This window comes from Marmota flaviventris, chromosome 1 (assembly GCF_047511675.1).
Source record: "Marmota flaviventris isolate mMarFla1 chromosome 1, mMarFla1.hap1, whole genome shotgun sequence".
Lineage (NCBI taxonomy): Eukaryota > Metazoa > Chordata > Mammalia > Rodentia > Sciuridae > Marmota > Marmota flaviventris.
The window spans coordinates 88,190,475-88,214,026 of record NC_092498.1 but is presented as its reverse complement, the minus strand read 5'-3'; the positions used below and the strand labels follow the sequence as shown (position 1 = coordinate 88,214,026).

Sequence of the window (23,552 nt, the reverse complement as noted above, 5' to 3'; positions counted from 1 at the left end):
GTTCTCAAACTGCATGCAAAGTGCCACAAGTGAGGTACTCACAAAGTGAGGCTTGTGAAAACACTGGCTGGCAGGGGCCACCCCCGGAGTACCTACCTGATCCAGTGGCTCCGGGATGGGACTTGAGCATGTGCATTTCTAACCAGCCTCTCACATGCTGAAGGTGCCTGAGGGCCACACTTTAACCATTGATTTAAACAGTTACTTGGACAAAACATGCTAAAGGATCATAAAGATTATGTGCTAAATGTTGGGTGGGGTGTTTGTTAGATGGGACTGGGCCCCCGCAGATTGTATTAAAAAAAGAAGTAGCTGTGCTGGCCTCCAAAGGGCAAACAGGTATCTACAAATCACAGTAGGGGGATGCATTTCAGGCAGGTGGCACAGAGCGAGGGGAAGCAAGGGACAGAAAGGGCAGAGCTGCAGGAGAAATGCTAGGAAAGGTGGGGCTGGATTGAGAAAGGATGCCCCTCACCACCTCTTAACCACTGTCTGTCTACCTCAGGCCTGAGGCTCTGGGATTCTCTTGGGGGAACCTGTTTTTGAGGCATTTTTCTGCCAGGAATGGATGCGGGAGCCCACTAGATTCTCCAGATTCCCCTGTGCACCCTGGAAATGGGAGGGGCTTGACAGCTCAGGGCATCCTCTCAGCCAATACAGGAAAGAGGTGACAGCTAAGCACCGTCCCTTCAGTTCCTCCCAAGACCTGTTCTTCATGGCCCCTTACAAGAAGACCATCTTGACAACTTGATGCACAATCAGACTCTCCTCTCAGTTTAGCTGTTTGACTCACCCTGACCTTGACCCTTCCCTCCTGCTTGGGGCATACTTTCCCACATTAACCATCTATGCCAGGCCCTACTCTCATGCTCTACTTTCCAAGGGACCCAGGCTCAGACAGGCTGCAAATATCATGCTGAGGACTCTGAACTTTGTTCTGTAAACAAAGCAAATCAGCATTTTGCCAAGATTAAAACAACACTGAAACACTCTCCTGAGCAAAGAGTCACCCGGGGCACTAGCCATTAAGTTCCATCATGGGATTGGGGAATATAACTCAGGATGATCTGAGTATTCCACTGACCAACCAGGCTGGGCACTCATTCCTGAGCATGGCCATTGCCACCTGTTCAAGGGCAGTGCAGGAAAATGTAGTATCACTCTACACAAAGATATCTGGATGGGTCAACTGGATCATATGGTGGGAACTGGGAAATAAGCAATGAAAGGATTACTCTAGATATAAAGGTCACTGCTCCATGAAACAGTTCATCTGTAAAGGAGGACACCCTGAAGAGGTGGAAAGATTCTGTAGCCAGCTCACCTTGGTTTGCAGTAGAAGAGTGGAAACCTAAGAGGGCTTCGCTGCTTGCTATAAGAAAGCAAGAGGGACCTGGGGATTGGTCAGACAGCAGCTGGGGCATGCTGGAGGGGAGGGGAAGTGGGAGGTGGGCTGAGAGTGTCCCGGGAGAGCACAATGAGGAGTCTGGGTGGGCAGTGGGAGTGCCAGGGAGGCAACTGCAGCCAACACATCTCAAGGGACAGTCATGTCACACACTTTTTTATGTGGCCATTTCTGCCCTGTGCTATAATTACCCTCTTCCAGCTCCTAACCTTTAGTAAAAGTCTCTAAACACAAACTCTTTGTGAGGGATGGGAAAACCAGCCTGGTTGCAGAGTGCTGGAACTGATCTGGGGTGGTGGGGAGAAGAAGGGGGACAGAAAGTTTGCTTTAACATATGTGATTTAAGATATAATAAATTCTTTTTTTCCTTTTCTAATTTTTTGAGTAGATACTACAGGTATCATGATGCAAAATTCAAAAAGTATCAAATAGGATCAGGGAAAATTTTCCTTTCCACACTCACCCCTTTCAAATACCCTCTGCCCCTCCCTGTTAGCAATGTCACTAATTCTTGTGTTCTTCAAAGGAAGTTTTATGATCTGCCAGGAAAGGAGATATATATATATATATATATATATATATATATATATATATATATATATATATTAGATTTTTCTCCTAATTTACACAAAATATACATACTGTACATACATATGATATCCCAAGTTGCTTTTTTCATTTTCTGGCCAGGGGATCTTTCTGTTTCAGCCTATGTCAGGATTCTCATTCTTTTCCAAGTGTTGCATGGCATTCTGTTACAGGAAGGTGCCATAATTCATTGAAGAGCCCTGAGTTGATGGGTATTTAGATTGTTTTCTAACTTTGGCTGCTGTAAAACATAGTGAAGTGAATGGATACAATATGATACAAATTGAGCAATCCTAATCCAAAAATATGATATCCAAAATGCTCCAAAATCCAGTGTGGGTCAGGTTCCTCATCTTGCCTTTGGATTTCAGATTTTCAGATTGTGGATGGGCAATTGATACAGTTTATGTAAGGATTCTGAAATCTAAAAGGCTCCAAAATCTGAAATACTATTTTGGATAAAGGATATTCAATTCATATATTTTTAAATGCATTTTATTATATCAAAGGTACAGATGTTTTTTTTTTCCCAGTAAAACATAAATGCACTTTAATATGGAAACCATATTTAATTAATATAAGTGTGCTGTTGAAAACATTATTTGTCACATGTTTGGTTCAGTAGGATAGTTTAAAAAGAAAGGTTAGTTCATATGCCTGGGAATGGCAGTGTGTTTTCAAACACAGATCATGTAAAGACTGAGTGATTTTTAGCATGGTGGATGTAGGATGGCCAAAACCAAGGATATTTACTTAACGCAGTAAAGGCAATCAGGACTGAATCAGACCCAGCTGCTCAGTAGATTTAAGACGCTCCAAACTTGGAATTAGAAAGCCTGGGTTTGATTCCTCATCCTGCCTCTGTGAACATTTTAATGAAATGGAGATGGTGTTTCCCGCCTATGAACCTAGCTAAGCAGTTCCAAGGATAAAATGGGTAATTATTTCACATATGTGAAATCTGTTTATGAACTATAAATGTCTGAACCAATGTTAAATCCTGTTGTTACTCTTACATTGCTCACAGCAATTTCTGAAGGTCAGTAGATAATCCAGCTTTAGAATAAATTCTAAATACTTGGCATATAGGAAATTGTACCAGACATAAGCATTTTAATTAAATACACCAAATAGTGGTTCTTACACATCATAATGTTTTAAAAACCAATTAAAAAGAGAATCAGAAAGGAAACCAACTGCAATTGGCTAACCATTGCTAAATTTTTTGCATCTTCCCCAAGTCCCCATCTCATCCACAGTTATTAAAGTCAAGTTCACTGCTAACACTCTTGACAGCAGATAAATCTGGAAACCACTCAAATCCGATGGAGTAAGTAACATCTTTGTGCCAATTAGCACTGTTAATGTTCTTGGATTCACTGATAACAGTCTCTCTGGATTCATTTGGAAATGGTCAATAAAATGAATGGGGGAACATTTGAGTAATCTGGAAACAGAAATGGTGTGTTTTGCATTTAAGAAATATTGAGAAATCTACCCATTTTACTCATTAAAACTTTCAAGACGCACCATCACTGAAGCAGATAAGTACCCCAGGCTCTTCCCAGTCAATCCATTCAAGTTTCCAGTAGCTCTTCTCTAGTCCCTGCCTTCACGGCAACAAGCCATTGACCTTCCCTTAAGGGACACACAATTTCTGGCAAGACTGGGACTTTTAATAATTCCACTTGTCAATACCAGTCAGAGAGAAACAGATGGGATTTCTACCAAGTTACTTAACAAACTACTAACAAAATGAGTGGCTGCCAGCAAGTGACCAGACCCAGTGTCCAGAGTATTCCCCAGGAAAGCCATTAGTGTCCAAGAAAATCCACACTGATGGCACCTGTCCATCAAAGCACTTGCTGAATTTGAACTTCTTCTTTCCATATTTTCTTTATTCGCCTTTATTTTCCCCAAAGATGAAAGTATACTGAATAACTTATTCAACATGATTATGAATCTGATTATTCATCTCCTCCACTTTTTAAAAATAAAGACAAAACATCTATAGAAAAGAGTATGTTTTGTGGTACTAATTTCACAATAGCAGTATCAGAAATATCAGCTTCTATGGAGCAAACGCTCCTCTCAGGGGAGGACAATGATCTAGAAAGATCAGTTCCAACATCCAGGATCTAAGCTTCCATCCCCAACATGGAAGGGGTGGCCTCTCTCCCCACCTCTTTTCCTTGACGGGTTCTGTTGCACAACCTGCCATTTGTAATAGATTGCTTTTCCTGGTGGCACTGCTCTCTGATTCAGAAATATAAACACCACTTCAGAGATTTATTTTATAATTCATCTTCTGCTTTGTCATGGCCAGGAAGGTCAGCTTCCAGATTTTCTATTCGAAATTACTTTTGAACAGATTTTGCAGACAGACTAAGGAATGGCTCTTGTCTGTACCAGAACAAACTCAGAAAGTTGGGGACTCAAGTTTCTCCTCTCTCTGGTTAAAATGCAAACAATCAGCAACGCTACAATTTCCCAGATCTTTTTTTTTTTTTTTTACTAAAGAATACACAGGTGCTGTGGAGACACTGGGGTTATAAAAAGAAAATGGCAAATTATTTTTTCATGGGCCAGCTGCTCGGCTGATGTGATTCTGGGGAAGGCTCTCTTCTGAAGCGCAATTAGCAAATCAATTAACATCATCCCTCTCTGCCAACAGGTCCACCACTGCCTCCCTCTGCCCTCTCCATCTCAGGGCTTTCTGGTGAATCTCCAAGGATGATGCAGATGCCCAGTCAGTCAACCTGAGGTTTCTTTACCTTCCACCAACCCTGGACAACAGGGGGCCAGTTCTGGTTTAATTAACAATTAACAACCACCAGAAGGAGCAGTGCTCGCCATTTTGCCTAGCTTATTTATCTCTGTACCAGTCCTACCTTGCTGTAGCAGGGCTCAGCACAGACTCAGTGGAGGTGACGGTGTGGCTGGCTGACACTTTCATTCAGTCAAAGCAGATGGTCCCCAAAGGGGCACATCCCAAGAATCTGCAAGCAAACTGTGGCAATGTCTTTCAAACAGCAATTTACTGAGGATGAAAGTCAGACCTCCACCATTTCCTGCTATGACACTCTCAGTTCACACTGTCACCCACTCAGGGCTTTTCCAATCCCTAGCTGAGCATGATAATGCTCATCTGCAGTGGGGGACAGCCTGTCTTTCTAAGCCTCCCAGGGATAGCTATTGTGACTGCTAATGGGCCAGGATTGGTTGGCATTTTTCGTTTTGCAGTTTTAGGGAATGAATCCAGAGCCTCACTCATGCTAGCCAAATGCTCTACCACGGAGCTACACCCTCAACTCAAGGCTCATGGATGGTCATCCAGCCCTAAGAGAGGCAAACACAACTATGCATTTGGCTTGCTGGGCAGAGCTAGAGATGGAACCAGTGATATCTCAAATGGCAACTAGAAATATGTTTCATCCTGATGGTTCACCATTAAACATTATTTTTTACTTTCAAACTCCAAATAAATTAAAAAAACAATTGTGTGGCAAGTCCTGGCTCTGACTGTATGTGTGTGAGCAAATCATTTAACATTTCTGGACCTCTGTTTCCTCACCTGGAAAATGAGGAGGTTGAGCTGGAAGATTTCTAAGGTCCCTTTGGAGCAAGAATTCTAGAGTTCTTTGGGTGGAGCTGGGTCTCCTCCAACATTTTGGCAAATCACATCTAACATTAACCACTTTCTTATTTAGCACAAACCAAGAACAGAAAGGCTGCTTCTTTCACACACAGCTCACCTTTTCTACTGGTGTGTGCTCTTCATTCATTACGTTCGTTTTTCTTGATTCATTTTTAGACCTGCTCAGCCTTCTGGACACCTTTTCTCTGAGTAGAGTGGCGTACCCGATGTGTTCGTAGATGGGATTTGTGGTCATCTTGGAAATGTATTCGGCAGCTTTTGTTTCTATGTACAGCGTTATCAGGCCATCCGTCACCAGGTCATGAATGGACTCGAACCTCTTCTCACCCACAAAGTGCTTCCCATCATGGAAGAGCCGGTAGTTTAAGGTCTGGTTTCCAAACCTGCCCCAAGAGAACAAGGGATCACAGAAGTGAGAGAACAGGAACAGTGAGGAACAGTGACAACAGCCTCAGCACAGGCCTAAGCACTTCACATTTAATGATCTCAGAGACCCTTCCAGGTGGGTTCAGTTTCTGTCCCTACTTGACAGCAGAGGTGACTGAGGCCTGAAAAGTTGGGGTTACTGGCTGGAGGTTTCTTTCATGTCTGGGGTGAGGTGGAGGTTGGATTTAACCCCCCCATAGTCATTTGGGGTCACTTTTTCTATAAGTCACACAGGCCATTAAGTTAGAGCATTCTCATCTGTAAAAGTCAAGGGTGGCACCTAATTTACAGATATCTTACCTATTAAATACTTTAATGGGAATTGGCAATTACCTCTGCAAGTAATGCCACCACCACTCACCCTGATGTTCACTTATTATTACATCTTTGACCACCACCAGCACAGCGCCCACAGTTAGTGCAGGAGAAGAGAGATACCAGAGGTGAGCTTAGAGTACAACCATTACTGGCATCCCAGCAACCTCACCTATGGGGTCCCCTGCCTTTATCCCTGGCTGTTCCTTAAGGACCTAATCCTTCATCTCACAGCTCCTGCTGGGTTCCCCACGGGGACTGCCAGCTCTTGCTGCTCAGGTGCTGGAAGATGGGAAAGTACATGGCATATCTAGAGCAACCTGATAGCTTTTGAAGTTCTCTTCACCATCACCTCACTTCGATGTGTTCTAGACATGCCCAGTTTCGACTTGGATAGTTTCTTTCCAAGGCCACGAATATTGAGGTGGTGCCCCGAATACACACCCATTTGTGGACTGGCCTGGGATGTATGTCCACTGCTCCCATTCCTTCTATGAGAAAGGCCTTCCAATCCCAAAGAGTTCAGAGTGAACTTATGGAAGACAATCTGATTCTGGAATTAGACACCTCCCCCCAAACCTCACCAGGATTGTGGTGAGGATTAAATGGATAAAATATTTGATCAAGTTATGGAGAGGCAATAAATAAATATTGTCTTTCAATACTAATAATGTAAAAGCTCAGGAGAACCCTGCTCTGCTGGTGTGTTGGCATGCAGTTTCGGGACTGCCTCATGATGACTTCTGGGGTCAAGGTGATCCCTGAGACAGCCCTGTGTACAAACAAGACCCAGCAGGTCTTATCAGGCCTGCACATGGTTGGACAAGGGCTGCTGGGAACTGAGACCTTGCTCTGTCAACTAGCTCAATGTCTCAGGTAAAAGTAGCTGTAGGAACACTAATTTTCCAGATAATTCTCTAGCGTGCTCTGTGACCATAAACAGAGCCCCTGTGTTCACACCTGATAACTCGACAACATCTGTAGCCAAGAAAATTTACACAAATTCCTTTGATATATCACTGTTGCTTTGTAACAAAGTAAAAATAAAAAGTAAACGGTAGAGAGGGAGTGACTGTCTATGGGAACTGAAATTCTGTTTGGGATAACAGAAAAATCCTGGAAATGGATGGTGGGGATTTGGTTGGACAATGTTGAGAAAGTACTTAATGCTACTGAACTGTAGTCTTATAAAGAGTAAAAATGGTAAGTGATCAATTCTATGTCATGGATATTTTACCAGAATTTTTAAAAATGGGAAAAGCATAAGTAAAACCACTTAGGAAGCCATGAACAATGAGTGAAGCACAGCTCACCTTAGAGCCAACGTGTAGCATCCTGGCTGCCGCTGGCTCTCTCGGAGGATGTAGGCACCCTCCACGCCTCCGAGGAGCTCATCTGCCTGCTCCCGGGAGATGATTCCATGAAACCTGGGGGAACAAGACCACAAAGTGCTAAGTAGAGACCCAGAGTTAAGCTAAAAAGGATGTGAAGGCCACCCAGAATCTACAACTCCCACTGGATGGAGAGGGGCGTGGCTAGTGCACATCTGGAAGACCCACTAGGACTCACCCCCAGCCTGCCTCAAACAGGTAATAAGTATTCAAGGAGGCAAGCAAGGAAGGGCAGCCAGTCCACCTGGCTTTCTGCTATAGTCTTTGATCATAAGCTGAAACTAAAAGTTGAAACAAAAAGCCAGGTTAGAGCTCTCTTTTTAACCATGGGGAATAACAAAAGAGCAATTACCAATTTAGCTCTCAGCTCAAACACAGAGAACTATGTGTTATCCTGATTGCAAATGAACACTTATTGATTAGCAACCTGCTTGCTTCAGGTGCTGGGCATTGTTAATTCTAGAAGCTTATTCTCTGGAAAGATGTGCTGGCTATAATCAACATCCTTCTAGTCCTTTGGTCCTTTGCATTTTGAGAGTAAATCGCTTAGGGATGTGTTTGGAAAATGTACCTTTTTAAATTTTTTTAAGGTAACATTTATCTTCTTTTTCTACCATTTAAAAAAAATAATAAAAATGCATGTAGAAAATGTGGGTTATCCAGGAGGATTGGGGGTTTGGTCAATGACTGCGTGGACCTTGGAGTCTATTGTCTGAGAATGAACAGCAGTCAGGGAGCGGGGTGAGGTGGGGGGGCGTGAGGTAGGAGTTGGCTCAGGCACCAGACCCTTTCCCTGCTGCCTTTAAGCAGAGAAGACTGTTCACCCCTATTCCTTGGATGGAATAGGGATAAAATAGAGGAAGGTGGGCTGGGGTGAGGGGTAAGGACAAGGCCCAGGGACTCCAGGCTCCTGGGAGAGGGACCAACATCTCTTTCTAGGATTACCTAATCTTGGAGAATTGAGGAATAAATCAGAGAACCAGGAAAATCATCCTTACATTCTTGGAAGGGAGAGAGGGGAAAGGGAAAGTCAGCTAGACACGTTTTGTTTCTACTCCCCCAGAAATGCAAAGATCAAGTAACAGGACAATGTAGTAGGACAGCATTTTTTTTTTTTTTTTTTTGGTGGTGGTGAGGGGGATGCCTGCCACAGTATACATTTACTAATTGCCTCTGTTCTTTCAAAGTAGACCTTCTAAGTTTACACCTTTGTCCTGGGGAACAAGGCCAGAGGAGGCTACGGCTCTAAGTTCCCAAAGTGGCTCTTATGTCTAACGCAGTGATAACTTGGGGGAAAGGGGTTTCCTGGCTTCCTAAATCCTGCTTTTAAATCTCAAGAGTCAGAGCCTGGAGGTCTGGGAGCAGTGCTTTTCTGGACTGAGGATGAAAGTGCTGTGACATTAAGAGGGACCCACCTGCCCAAAAGGAGACCAATGTCCCTAGTCTTGAGGTGGGGAGAGGCGGAAATTTTTACAGAGCCAGGCTCATGGGGGTCTAGGCAGGCCCTGCACAGTATGGATGGAAACGGAGCTGGCAGGTCAGATTAATGGGGATCCCAGAGCAGAGGTGTTTGGGACTTTTATTGTGAAGGAGGCCCACTGGACCCTGCAAAGCTTGTGGTGAAGCTGCCTGTGAGGGGTGAACAGGGGCCAAGAGCTCTGAGGGTGGCCTCATAGGTGAGAGAGACAGGGGATGGGAAGACAGAGGTGGGAGGAAGATGGATAGGGACAGGCAGGGGACATTGGAAAGTTTCCTACAAAATAATCAGAAAGGTCAAAAAGCTGGTGTCAGAAGGTTTGAGGTTGGGAAGTCCAGGATACACCTAAGGCAGGACAGAGGTGACCACAATAGAATGAGGCACACACAGAGTGGGGCACAGGGACCTGGCATCCTGCCCTGGGGGAGGAGGGCAGGAGAAAGGGAAGAAGAGGGTCTGGAGTTGGCAGTTCATGTGAAAGCAGCTACATTTTAACTCCCCTGGATGGACAAGCTTAAGTGATCACCAGCAGCAGACGAACACTGTCAAGAACTGAGTTAAATCCAATCGTTCAAAAGGAGAAAATGACTGTGTTGTGTCCCTGAAGATCCACTCTGTGGCTCATTGTCCCCTTTATGCATGGTTTCAAAAAGCCCAAGTATCTGCAATGTATGGACATTGTACTATAGACCACAAAGAAAGAGATGAAGGGAAAAGGGGAACAATGATTCTCTTTTGTCATGGGGCTCTGGGTGTTTTTCTACTGTCTATTTTCCTATCGTTTTAATTTTTCCAAAGTATTAACGTATTGAATTTTTAAAAACAAAAGTAATACCTGTGCATAGTTGGAAAATTTAAACATTCAAATGTTGAAAGGCACAAGTGTTGAAATGTACAAAAGAAATAAAATTTTTAACAGGACTGAAGCGAGGATTCTCTTTCCCTAAAAGTATCCATTGTTAAGAATTTCTTGTGATTCATTCACAAGAGATATGCACGGGCATTTCCTGAATACAACATCTATTAATTTCTGAGTGGAAGATAAGAGGAAAAAAAAAACAAGCAAAGAATCTGAAGGTTTTAGGTTAATTCTCCTCTAATACAAAATGTTCCTTTTTGTGGTTAAGGAAATGGTTCTTTGGTCTCCTCTCTTTATAGATTTTAATGTACTTGGGGTTGAACATGAGAACTAAAGGGTTATTCAACCAAACTTTGATGCAAAAAAGAAAATGCCCAATTGAGTACCTTTTGGAATTCATGTGCAAAATTGTGCATGGTAGGGTTTCATTTTCTCCTTCTTAAAATCAATTGTTCTATTTTCAAGCAAAACACAAATCCCTATATTGAGAAAGATAGTCATGCTACAACGTAGACTAGACGTTAGGGACGTAGGGGTGGATGTGTGTTCCTGAGCAGGTATTTTGGGAGAGGCTGGCCTAATTCCCAAAGCTTGGCAAAGAAAGTTCTGAAATGCAGCTGTGGCAATTAGGAAGGAACATTGGGCTGGGGTCACTAATAGGGTCATTAATCATGAAGATGAGGCTTTGATAGATGGGGGAATAACTGGGAAAAGGTCTTGGATAGGCTTCGAGAGCTTGGGAGGTGGACTTGAAAGAAACCTCACTTCATCACGCCTCCAGGTTGAACATGGGAAGAAAAGTAACCCGTGCATCTTTTCTCCCCAACACCCTCTCCCTATTAGGTATTTGACATGTCACAGTCCTAGACTGCAAATTATTTTTATGGTCATGCATACTGGCTTTGCTTCTTCTACAAATTTGTTTGCATATTTGTTTCCGAGAAAGTGAAACAAGAGTTAGAATAAAAAAGGAAAAAAAAAAAAGGGATGGAGAAAAATGATGGTGTTGAGGCAATCTGGTTAATAAATCCAAGTGGGGAGAAATCACTACTTTGGTTTTTACGAGCCTGCAGGGAAATGGGGTGCCTTTTCTGACCACTGCATTCATAAGGGACATAAAAGCAAAGAATTCAGCTGCAGTGTAGGGTCTTTGACACCCCAAATGTTTATATTGTATCCAGGTAGACAGTGAAATAAAACCTTAACAGAGAGCCTCAATTATGAAAAATGCTGCCTTACATTTCAAGTACTCGCCAGGCACTCGAAAGCTGCTTTTGTGGAGAGAATGGCAGCGTGAGACGCTTTCCCTCCCACCTTAATGGAAACCAAGTACCTGAGAGTTATAAAGAAGATTCAATACAAAGGAGTCTGATTGCATTTATTCTTATTATGAAACTCATGCACAATGGACATGTGATGAAGATCATATATTAGAGAATTTTTAATATTTAATATTTAAAAGACACATGAAGCGACTACTTATTAAATTATTAAAACAAAGAATAGTATGATACATACTCTCTTCCATAATATTTTGGTCTGTTTTCCACCTATATTAAAAAGAAGAAAAATATTAATAATGTATTTGAATTCAAATCAGCTAGATAAAAATGCTATTCAAATAAACAGAATGGGAGTCCCAGAAGTAATTTTGTTACAGATTTTATTCCCCAAATCAGAAATCCACGAAGCTACGGAGTTAATCAACACATTCCACTATCTTGGGGTAGGAATGATCCAGATTTATTACATTTCTTTACTCATTAGGCTCATTTCCTTCCCAAACGTAATCACCAATAAAAGAATTTTCAGAGGAAAGAGTGATGTTTTCTTAATATTAAGGAATTTATAAAGATATTATAAGGTTTCATCTTAACAGGCAAAACAAATATTTCTATCATGAATAAAACTTCATTTATTTCAATCTTTATATAATTGTTTTGTTATGCATTTATTTTTAAAAAACAAGGAATTCACCTGGATTAAAAAGTAAAGAAGCTTAATTTGGTCTCTTTCCAAATAACATCAATAATCCAACATTCTCATTTTTTTAACAAATGGCTAATAAGCTGAAATTCCTTTGATACCAGAGGTACAGGATACAGAGGACAAGATTCACATCTTTAAAAATATCAAACTTCCAGAAAAGACTTTTTGATCACGGCTTTAGTCATGGGGTTATCATATTGAATTTTGACCCATATATGGGTAATCCCCGTTCATAGGTACTTTCCTATGTTGTAGTGTTGGAGTTGGTGAAAAATTGACATGAATTCTCATGTTTGGCTTTTACTCTACTCTAACTCCAGGAACAATGGAAATGTAGTTGAACCACATTAAGTTTTGGATTTTTATTGATGGTTGTACATATGACAGCAGGTTTATGTTTATTCATTGGAGTTGAGTATGGGCCTGGCAGCTATTTTGTCTACAGTTATTTCCAGTTACAATCAAATGGGCTGTTTTCTCAGCAGGACTCATGAACAGGCGCAGTGGTGATATTTCAAGTGCTGGGCAGTTTCTTGGTCTACCTCCATCCTCCAAAGGATGCAGAGGATCTGAGTAGGCAGCAGGATGCCACAGACCAAGGAGAAGCAAAAAGGGGAGGTGAGGCTCTGAGGACCATGATTACAATTCTGCCTAGGACAATCCTAGCTGGCACTAAACTAATCATCTAGACACCTCTAAATATGTGTTCACTCTTCTGTGCATTTTATACCTGAAAAGCACTCAACCAAGAGGGGCATTCATAACTCCTGATCTTCAAGGTTTGAAGCCTGCTTCATGTCTTCATGAAGGAATTTAAATAACATCATTAACAGAAGCACAAACTGTGTGCAAAGGCACCGTATTATCTGATGGCCTTTCTGTAAATGATGTGTATAATTACTCTACATACTAGCAAGCTTTTTAATGTGAGTTGGACATTTGGTCATTTATATTATTCCACTGGCTTTCAAAGTTCTTTTTTATTTTTATGATATCATTGATATGTGATTGCAACATCCATGTGCCCCAGAAACATTTTTTTTTGGTACTGGGGATTTCACTCAGGGGTACTTTACCACTAGCCACATCCCCAGCCCTTTTACATATTTTGTTTTGAAAAAGGGTCTTTCTAAGTAGCTTAGGACCTTCCTAGGTTGCTGTGGCTGGCCTTGAACTTGAAATCCTCCTGCCTCAGCCTTGGGAGTTTCTGGGATTACAGGCATGCTCCACTACACCTGGCCACAGAAACAATTTAGAACTAGAAAACCTGATGGAAGTGGACAATATATAATGGCAAAATCTCTCTCCATTCTTGGAGAGGTAGTATTCCAAAATTTGAAATGATTCCCTCTATAGAAAGATAATTTTTTATTCCCATCTTCTTATATAAGCCATAACACAAATTCCCAAAATCCAGAGGTAGCTCCCCACTCTGCTCCCTTCCTCTACCCTCTCATTTTTCCAAAAGGGAAGGAGTAATTAATCTAACTTCCCATAATACATGGTAGACAGAGCCTACTACTAACTCCTGACATGCAGGTAAGTGATTAGCAAATGTCGAATTTAATTGACTTTTAACAAGACAACAAATTGCTTTCAGTTCTTTCATCAATCATAAAAATATACAGCACACTCATTAGGTTCAGGGCTCTGTGCTCAGCCCTGTCACTGTTCCTGAAGTGACGACCTTGCAGATGCAGGGAGGACAGCTATAGGGAGTGCAGGGTGTACAGCATTTGCAGTCAAAAGGAGACACAAGGAGGAATCTAACACAGGTCCCCAAAGAGGGCAGTCAACAGTCATGGTGCCTCAAGGTCTTCCAAGTAAGATCCTGCCCAGAGGAGACTTTGATCCAATTGAAGGTCAAATCCTCTGTGTAAAAAAATTCACTATAATATAAAAGAAGAGCATCATGTGGCATGGTACAGGGTACAGGTGGAACAAGGCCAGAAAAGAGATCCCAAATATTGCTGAAGGCAAATATTACAATATTATGCTTCCTTTACCTGAAATTCAAATTTAACTAGGAAGCATGGTTTCCTTTCTGAATTTGGCAGGACCTACACAGGAAGAGAGCAGGAAGAGCTGGAAGATGCGGTCGGCGCTCTGACCACTGCTCCCACTGGTGGAAGTTGTTTTGACAGCAATCTGATTGAATCTCTTTTCACTTTGTTGTCTCTGCAGTCCTTACAGAAAATATAGTTCATATTAAAGAGAGAGAAAAAGAAGGGCCGGGATAAAAAAAATGAATAAACACTTCTTTCTTTTTCTAAATATTTTGCTCACAGGAATCTAAATATAGTCTCTCCTACACTGCACTGAGCTTTAAACCTGTCAAGTGTTTAATTTTTAAGTGCTATCACCCTCCAAATCATAGAACATCCACAATGAACTCCTGCATTCAGACTAAATCCACAGGGCTCTGAGCCACATCCCCACCCTTGTCTCTCAGAGCCAAGGGACCTGTCTGGAGAGACTGGCAACCTTGCACTCTGACCCAGTAGTGTTACAGAGACCCACCCGCTCACTCCAGGGGCCCAGCTCTGTATGGGATTCAGGGCCATCCTGTGAGACTTGGATTTGTTTTTTTAAGAAAGAAGCTGTAGCACTGAATTTCAGCTCCTGGGTGTGTAGGAGTCTCTTCAGTGAGGGTGAGAGACTCACCATGAGGACAGTGTGATAAGAAGTCAGCCAACCTAGAATTCTTACATTCTCATTGAGAATCATGTTGGTTAAAATCCAGTGACTTGATACAAAATGAAGGACTACCTTAGGAAAGGACAGATTCAGGAAGGTGCAATAAACGTAGTGTATCATGACATGAATAAAGGCTGATTCTGGAGCTTCCTGGCCCCTGTGACTATCCTATTACAGCAGCTGGAGCCACCTTGGTGAGCTGAGCCACTTCATAAGACTGATGGATGTCAGCTCTGCCTGCCTGCTCTTGGAAATTAGTGAGCCAACTGCAAGGAGTGGGAGAAACCCACCTTTTTTAAGAAAAGGGGGAAAAGTAATAATTTGCAGACAAATTACTAGATCCTCTAATGCTGTCCTAAGATGATTTTCCTGGTTCACAGAGGACATCCCTCCTTAAGGAAGGCCAAGTCAAGCTGGGCACACTGGTGTACACCTGTAATCCCAGGGGCTTAGGAAACTAAGGCAGGAGGATTGAGAGTTCCAAGCCAGCCTCAGCAAAAGTGAGGCATTAAGCAAGTCAGTGAGACCCTGTCTTTAAATATAAATATCCATTTTTGGACTGGGGATGTGGCTCAGTGGTTGAGTGCCACTGAGTTCAATTCCTGGGACCAACCCCACAAAAAAAAAAAAAAAAAAATGACCAAGTCCAGGTTTACTTGAGTGAGCAAAGACATGGAATGGATCCTTCTCAAGGAACAGGGCATCTAGTAAACAGGATATGATCAGGCAGAATGGAGGCTGACTTTTTTTTTTTTCTTTTGGTTCTGGGGATTGAACCCAGGGGCACTTTACCACTCCCAGCCCTTTTTATTTTTTATTTTGAGACAGGGTCTTGCTAAGTTGCCGAGGCTGGCCTCAAACCTGCAATACTCCTGCCTCAGCCTCCGGAGTCTCTGGGATTACAGGCATGTGCCATTGTGCCCTCTCTTGTCATGAGCCGTCCATGGGATGTATATGGGTCACCACACATGGAAGCCTCATGGATAGAGACATCTGGTGTCTGGGAATGGCCAGTGGACAATGCCTCTGGTTAATTGCCCAAGGACAATGTGAATCTCTTTTCTGCTCTGCTGTGACCCACATAGCACCTGAGATGGGTGTGAGCTGCTGAGATGTCAATCAACTTACTGACTGCAAGACAACACAAGCAAGACTCCACCCTTGAAACCTTCTCTCTGCCTTTGATGTCCCAATATAAATAAAGCAAGTGCTGGCTCCATTTTGCCAGGGTATAGAAGCTCTATCCATATGATCAGCTAGCCTTTCCTGCCCCCGCTTTCTGAAAATATTTTCTGTGTCCTGGTTTTTCTCATCATTCTATTTTTCCTAGCTTCTATTCCATAGCCAGCCCCCTCCACCAAGGGGAACCCTATTTCCAAGGCCGGCGCGGAACGCGGGCAAGACTTTCTGACTTATTCTTTTTAAAAATATAACTGAGCATTTTATTCTAAAAAAGCATCATCTACAGGAAACTAGTGCATCAAAGCAGGCAGTACATGCCTGATTGTCCCTGTTGGTTAAATCATGCTCGGAATTGCCTCAAATGCACTATTGCTTTTCTTGAACGTTCTTTCAGCTGCACTTCTCAAAGTTGTCTGGTCATTCCAAACAGAAATTTTGGCATACTCGTTTAACATTGCAGATTCTTGGTCCCCACTTTGGGCCAGCTGAGCCTGCTGAGGGTGGGAATGTGGTGTGTTATTTAATCAGATCCCCCTACATGATTTCAAAGCATATAATAAAGTCAGAATTACTAATATAGAGAATCTATATATATTTGGTTTTTGAGAATGAGTTTGATAAAGGATGTTATTTTAGCAAACAGGCCTAAGTTATTCAGAGGCATTCCCATAAGTGGGGTGAGTGATCACATTAGGAATTCATTTGAGACAAAAATAAGGCATGTTCACAAGATAAGATTTTCACTGTGACTTGTTCTGAGGGTATTTTCAAGAGCGATTCCTAATACTCTCTGAGCAATGGGAATTTGGTGGAAATAAAAGAAAGCTTTCCAACCTGACTGCCAGAAGGGTATCATGCTAGGTATCACAGTCGACCTTCCATATCCTTGAGTTACTCATCCCCAGATTCAATCAATTGGAATATTTTGGGGAAAAAAATTCCAGAAAGTTCCAAAAAGCAAAACATGGATTTTCTGCATGCCAAGTGCTATGCTGAGTCCATATGAATGAAAAGAGAAGTGGGCATAGTATTAGGTGCTATAAGTAATGTAGATATGATTTAAAGTGTTTGGGAGGCTGTCTGCAGATGATGTGCCAATTCTATGCCATTTTATATAAGGGATTTGAGCATGTGGACTTTGATATCTGATGGGGGATCCTGGTATAATATAATGAGGACACTTAAGAGTGACTGTGTATGTTATAATAAGATCTACTTCATGAATTTATTGTCACATCTCAAAAAAGTTATTTGCCAACACCATGACTGCTTAGGATGATCTGGGTCCTGTCCAATCCTGTCCATACAATTCACACGTATGTTCCATGCATGTGAATCCAACACAGATGTCCCAGCTTCTAGCTCTGGCATCCCCGCCCCATGGTCCATCCTAGACCCCAACTGAACTGAATTAACTGCAGTTCATATGTGTAGTCACCCCAATACATCCATCATTTTTCATATGTTCTTGTTTTAAGGTCCTGAATTCTCTTTCAGAAGGGCAGAGGGCATGATGGTTGAGGAGCAGGGTCTGGACTCAAACTCCTAGTATTAATGCCCAATCTACATGTCTTTAAGCAGGTTACTATTTTCCTCTCTCCCTCTCTCAGTTCCCTCACCTTTAAAACAGGACTGTTAATAAAACTCATTGTGTTGTTGTAATAGTTAAGTAAGTATAGCATGTTCTGCAACAGTGCCTGGCACACAGAGGTGTTCAATGAATACCAGCTTCTGGTATCCAGAAAAAATCCCCTTTGTGTCAAAGGAAGAGCTAGTGCATTCTTCCCTGTGTTCTCAGAATTGCTTTTACCTGTCTCCATTAGAAAACACCACCTCACTGATTTTTAAATATATGATTGCCCATTTCTTCTCTAACTACTCTGTAAAGTTTTTGTTTTGTTTTTGAGAATAGGTCTCTGTGTTGCCCAGGTTGACCTTGTTCTCTTGGGCTCAAGTGATCCTCCTGCTTCAGCCTCCCGAGTGGTCAGAACTACAGACACTCACCACTGCACCCACTTTCTGTGAGTTTTCTGAGACATCAGTTTTGTTTTGCATCATCATTATGTTCTCAGGATGTCTCCTATGTCTGGCCCAGAGTGTGCAGAGGCAGACTCATTATCTCAACCTAACACATTCCTATAAAATGTGTTGGGCAGCCGAGTTTCAAACAATAGCCCTATATTCCATGACTTCACAGAGAAAAAAATAACCATTTTCGAGCATCCCAAAATCAATTTTATAAATATCACTAAAATGCTATAATAACTATCTAACCATATAGATTTTGCATGGTATAAAATATTTAAAGACTGATTACTTAATTACTTAATACTTAGTGGAGTAATGAGTATGTATGCTTATGTTCAGTGTGCAGCAGAATAGAAGGGAATTTCATTATCCTTCAATACTGAGGGTATACTATAATAAAAATAAACAATGAAATAATGTTGCCCAAGATTAGAAAGTTACTCTCTAATTGGACCTGAGTTGGGAGTGCCCTCAGGTGCCTGGTCTAAACAAATGCTGGGGGACTCATGCCTCAGGGGAAAGGTAAAGAAATTGTGTAGTATGTTTAAACTCAGTAATTGCTCAGTGCAATTAGAGGACACTGAGCCACAAAAGAAGCCCACCCTCACAGTCCCATGCCCTGCTGCTCAAAGTGTGACCTGGGGACCAGCTGCATTGACATCACCATGGAGCTTGAATCTGCACATCAAAGGGGCATCACATGCACATTAAAATCTGAGAAGCTGCCATGAGTTCTCACACATGAGAACTTGGTATAGCAGTCTTTTAACTTGGATAGGATTTTTTGGCTAGAACTTTTAGTCATTATAGCAAATATTCAGATAGTGAGTGTTCAGAGAGCAAAGGATGTTGGTGCTCATTAAAAGTTTGCAGAATGAGGCAAAGAATGTGGATGCAGGTCCTTGCTCAGCGTCAATCCAACTGCTATGCGACCCTGGGTAGGTTATTAAACTTCTTTGCATATCATTTTCCTCAATTTTCAAATGTGCTATTTTAATAAGGCTGTTTCAGAGATTAGATGAGATATTGCCTGTAAAAAACTCTGAGACTTGGAACACTGTGGTAATAGTTCAACATTGATTGAGTGGCTACTCTGTGCCAAGAATTGTCCTGAGGGTTTCATGTATATTATCTCTCTTAAGTCTCCAAATAACCCCATGAGGTAAGTGAGGGCTGTTATTTTTACACAGAATCACTAAATAGCTAGCTAGAGGCCACAGAGGTAGTAAGTGGCTGGGCCCAGCCAGACAGGATACCCTTAACCATGGGGCTACATTGCTTCTCCAGTAGACACTAATCAATGTTGAGCTATTACTCAAAATCCACAGTTTAGCTAAATATTTGATTATCTGAATGATTTTAACTTCTCTTTGCCAGGGTAGAACACCTTAAAATCTCTTTCAAATGATCTGAATTCCATCAATACATTAGCTAAGGACAGGGTTGAGATATAGCTCAGGGGTAGAGTGCTTGCCTAGCATGTGTGAGGCCTGGGTATGATCCTTAGCACCATCACAGAGCACGCGTACACACACACACACACACATTAGCAACTGAGAATTTTGAATAAATTTGCCTGGAAGTAGTGGTATTTGGGGTCTCTTAAATATTTCTCTCTGCTTTAGAATTATATATATTTCCAAACTACCTGGTTTATTTCCCAATGCATTCTTCTAATTTTAAGGAAGAATTCCCAGCATTTTGCAAAGCTTGAAAGAACAGTCGAGTGACAGCTGCATAGTGAGAGCCAGGATGTATAATCCTTAAATGAGTTTTCTTTATAGTCAGATTATCATTGCCTAGATAAACACAAGTTCTTTCATAGGAAACACAAAGGCATTTAGAGAATATTGTGAGTCCTCTGTAAACAAGGTTTCCAATTATTGAAAAAAACAAAGCTTTTATAATCCCTTAGCAGCTGGTATATGTTAAGTTTTTACTTAAAAGAAATAATTTTAAAAAACCAATTTAGCAACCTTTTACACTGGGTAGCTAGACTGCTGGATTCTCAGAGATAAAGATCGACTCAGGGAGAGCAGGCTTTTGATAGGGGGACTTGTACTGGTAATATTGGGGCAATTTCATCCACAAAAACTAAATATGGATAATTCCTTTCTAATTAGAAATCAAAGATCTCTGCTGAAAAGGAGAGAAAGAAAATGCAAGTACTAAAATTTACATTTTTGGAGTCAAAGTGCATTAATGAAAACTGAGCAAACATCAAATATTTCCATTCCTTTCCATTTGGAATCTAGAGGCTTACTTTTCCTCCTGGCATTACTTGAACATGACAGAGTACAGATGAGTACATTTCTTCCTATTTTGATAAGGAATATATTATATAATCAACCATTCAGTCTTTCTGTAATAAACCTTAAAAGGTCATCAATGGCTTTGCTGAGTTCTGTAAGTACACACAAGTCATGGTTTAATAATATGATCTAAATATTCCATTAGCAGGTAAATAAACCCACATGTATCAAGTGAGGCCAAAGCAGTTCTTACTCTTTCAGTTTGTTCTCTGCCTTCAAGTTTTCTTCTAGGAATTTGATTTAAAAATCAGTGATAACATTAGAATAAACAGAAAAGACCTTTCTTTAGACCCGTAGAGCTCAAATAAGTGATTTTGCCCCACTCCCACCCCAGGAGACATTTGGCAAAGGCTAAAGACAGCTTTGATTTTCATTACTGGGGGGAGGGTAGACAACTGGTCTGAGATGTTAATAAACATCCTACAATACACAGGACAGTTCTCCAAAACAAAGAACTATCCACCCCAAATGGTAAAAGTGAGAAAAATGCTGTTTTGAAATAAAATAACTTTGAACTTTGAGTGTTCCCAAGGAAGGTCACTTAAAAAAAATTGTAAACCAAAAGGCAAATACACAAGAAATATTTTAAATGCATCAGGTAAAACAGAGTAAAAAGAAGGAGGTAACAGGAAATATTTACTTTTGATAATTTGGAAATTTTTAAAGGTATTTTAAAAGAGCAGACAGTACTGGTGAAATACCTCCAATTAATCCAGAAAGCAGCTCAGATGAATATAAAATGGAACAGACTAAAGTGTCAACAGGATTTACAAGGGAGTCCACTCCCTACTTGGAAGAATTTGAACAATTTAAACTATATGAAAACACTAAAGAAAAAAATGTAAGTTATTTCTTGGGAGTGAGCAGCTAGGCTGTGTACACACATAGACTATGAGCTAGTCCCTCGCTGCTCTGGGCTTGCTGCTCTGAAACTCTGCCTTGACCACTGGGCTGGAAGCAACTTCCACCACTCACAGTGTCCCCAGGCACAGAAGACACCCTTGGACAAATGGGTGAAGAGTTATCTGAATGTTGAACCAGCCTGGACCTCAGGGAAGTCCTGATTTCCTAAATTTCATTTGATAAGTCACTGTACAAAATAAGCATCGTAAAAGAGGAAGATTAAATGTGCCCCAAAGACAGTTTTGAAAAGCAATGGAAGGGCAGCTATATCCACACACACGCTCATACAAATTGGCTGCCTCTCCCATTGAGTCTTGGTCCTGGTTCTTCTTCTGAACAGACCTACAGACCCTAACTCAGAACTCCTCTGAGGGCAGGGCTGGGAGGAGCAGAGGCAGAGCCAACTCTGAACAAGTTCCCTCCACATGGAGTGGGTGCTTCCATTCTCCCAACAAGCAGGTCATATAATGACTGTCGTCCCCATTTGCAGGTAAGCAGAGGAAGTCCCATATGGCAACCTTGACTGAAAGATCACAAAAAGTTGGGGAGATGAGATCTAAGCCAAGATCTGAGTAATGTTGATGCCAAAGCCCATAATCTCACACACCAAGAGGAAGGGAAATTGTCCAAAGACAAGAAAGAATATATGCTGCTGTCATTGCTGGGTTGATCTTCAAATGGTTAAAAGGCCCAAACAAGTCCACTTTGGGAATCTGGGTAGGTTGGCCCAGGAAAATCTGTCTATCATTTCTGGTGGCTCAACCTCCTTTACTCAGCCCTGTGAATGCACCACCCAGGGCATCATCTGCCTAGTGCCTAAACCAGACATTGTCATCCAGATTCCTCCATTGTCCTATAACCATTTTGGACTGTCAACTAAGTCTTTCCGTCATATGTATTCCTTAATTGCTCTTGAAATGGTTTCTCTCTGTCCATGCTTATGCACTGTCTATTCTCCTGGCCCTTTGGAATAGTCTTTCTACTGGTCTCTGGTCAGTGCTTACTTTATCCTCCCATCTGTTTTCCACTATGAAGTCAGAGAAGGCAAGTCTCATCACATCACTCTCTGCTCACCATTCTTCACTGGTTTCCCATTGCCAGATGGTCAAACCTACATAACTCCGTGGGACGCCCCCCAGACCACCCTACTTCAAGATGGCATCTCCTCCCTTTGGCATACCTCATCCCTCTTTCTCTGGTTTACTCTGTTGGCATGACATTTATCACCTTACTTGTGTGTTCTGATGGTTCATTTTATGTGTCAACTTGGTCAGGCCATGGGACGCCCAGATGTCTGATTAAACACTTTTTCTGGTGGTGTCTGTGAGTGTGTTCCTGAAGGAGGTAAATATTTGACTTGGGGAGACTGGGAAAAGCAGACGAGCCAATCCGATGTGGGTGAACGTCACACAGTCTGCTGAGGGCCTGAATACAACAAAAAGGCTGATGCGGGATGGCTTTGCTCTGCTCCTGGGTGACCCCTTGAGCTGGAGCATCCTTCTGTCCTGCCCGTGCTGCACCTGATTCTCCAGTCTTCTGACCCAGACTAGACTCCATACCATTGGCCCTCCAACTCTTAGGTCTTCACACTGCACCACGGGTTTTCCTTCACATGTAGCTTGCAGGTGGCATATTGTGAGACTTCTTAGTCTCCACAATCATGGGGGTCAAAACCTGATAATAAATTTCCACTTACTAGATCTGTCTCTGGAGAACCCGGATATGTATGTGTTTTTGTGCCAATCTCTTCCAATCAAATGGAGATGACACAAAGGGCAGGGATTTTGTATTCTGTGTACTGCTGTGCTGGGAGCCATTAGCCAAGTAGGTATGACAATTTCCTTGCCAGCGTACCCCATGTTGCTGACATGTTGCAGCGACATTGAATGTAGGTGACCTTGCTCAAGGACCAAGGCAGATTAGGGTGTTCCCGGTTTAAGATAATCGTGTTTAGGGCGTTCCCAGTTTAGGTTCCAGGTTTAAGGTTTAAGATTATTCCTCCTGGGAATAGGGCGTATCCTGCTGCCTGAGTTCCCCTTGAGTTCTCACGGGATTCAGACAGTATATTTTGGAGATAGAAGCCCAGTGGAGGTGGATTTGGGCAGAGAACGGGGATTTGGGCAGAGAACGTGGATTTCCCCAGAACGTGATTGTAGACGGCTGGTGTGAGTTCGGGAATAAAGAGTTGCTGTTTGAATCTACAAGCTGTGTGGTGGCTCGTGATTGTGTGCCCAGCCAGACTGCGGCATTTGTGCTCAGCCAGACTGTGGCACTGCTGCATCTCTAGAGTCTAGAATGGTACTGGCATTTAGTAGGTGCTCA

At 42.0% G+C, this 23,552-nt stretch overlaps 1 protein-coding gene across 1 annotated transcript in view; it reads right to left on the bottom strand.

The window, feature by feature from the left end:
- Positions 1–23,552, bottom strand: part of Chn2 (chimerin 2) — a 299,931-nt gene that overhangs the window by 100,980 nt on the left and 175,399 nt on the right. Inside the window, exons 4-6 of the mRNA XM_027939645.3 lie at positions 11,638–11,669; positions 7,706–7,819; positions 5,749–6,034 (exon numbers count right to left, since the gene is read on the bottom strand). Coding sequence (XP_027795446.1) covers positions 5,749–6,034; positions 7,706–7,819; positions 11,638–11,669 — 432 coding nt within the window. The remainder of the gene's footprint in view (positions 1–5,748; positions 6,035–7,705; positions 7,820–11,637; positions 11,670–23,552) is intronic.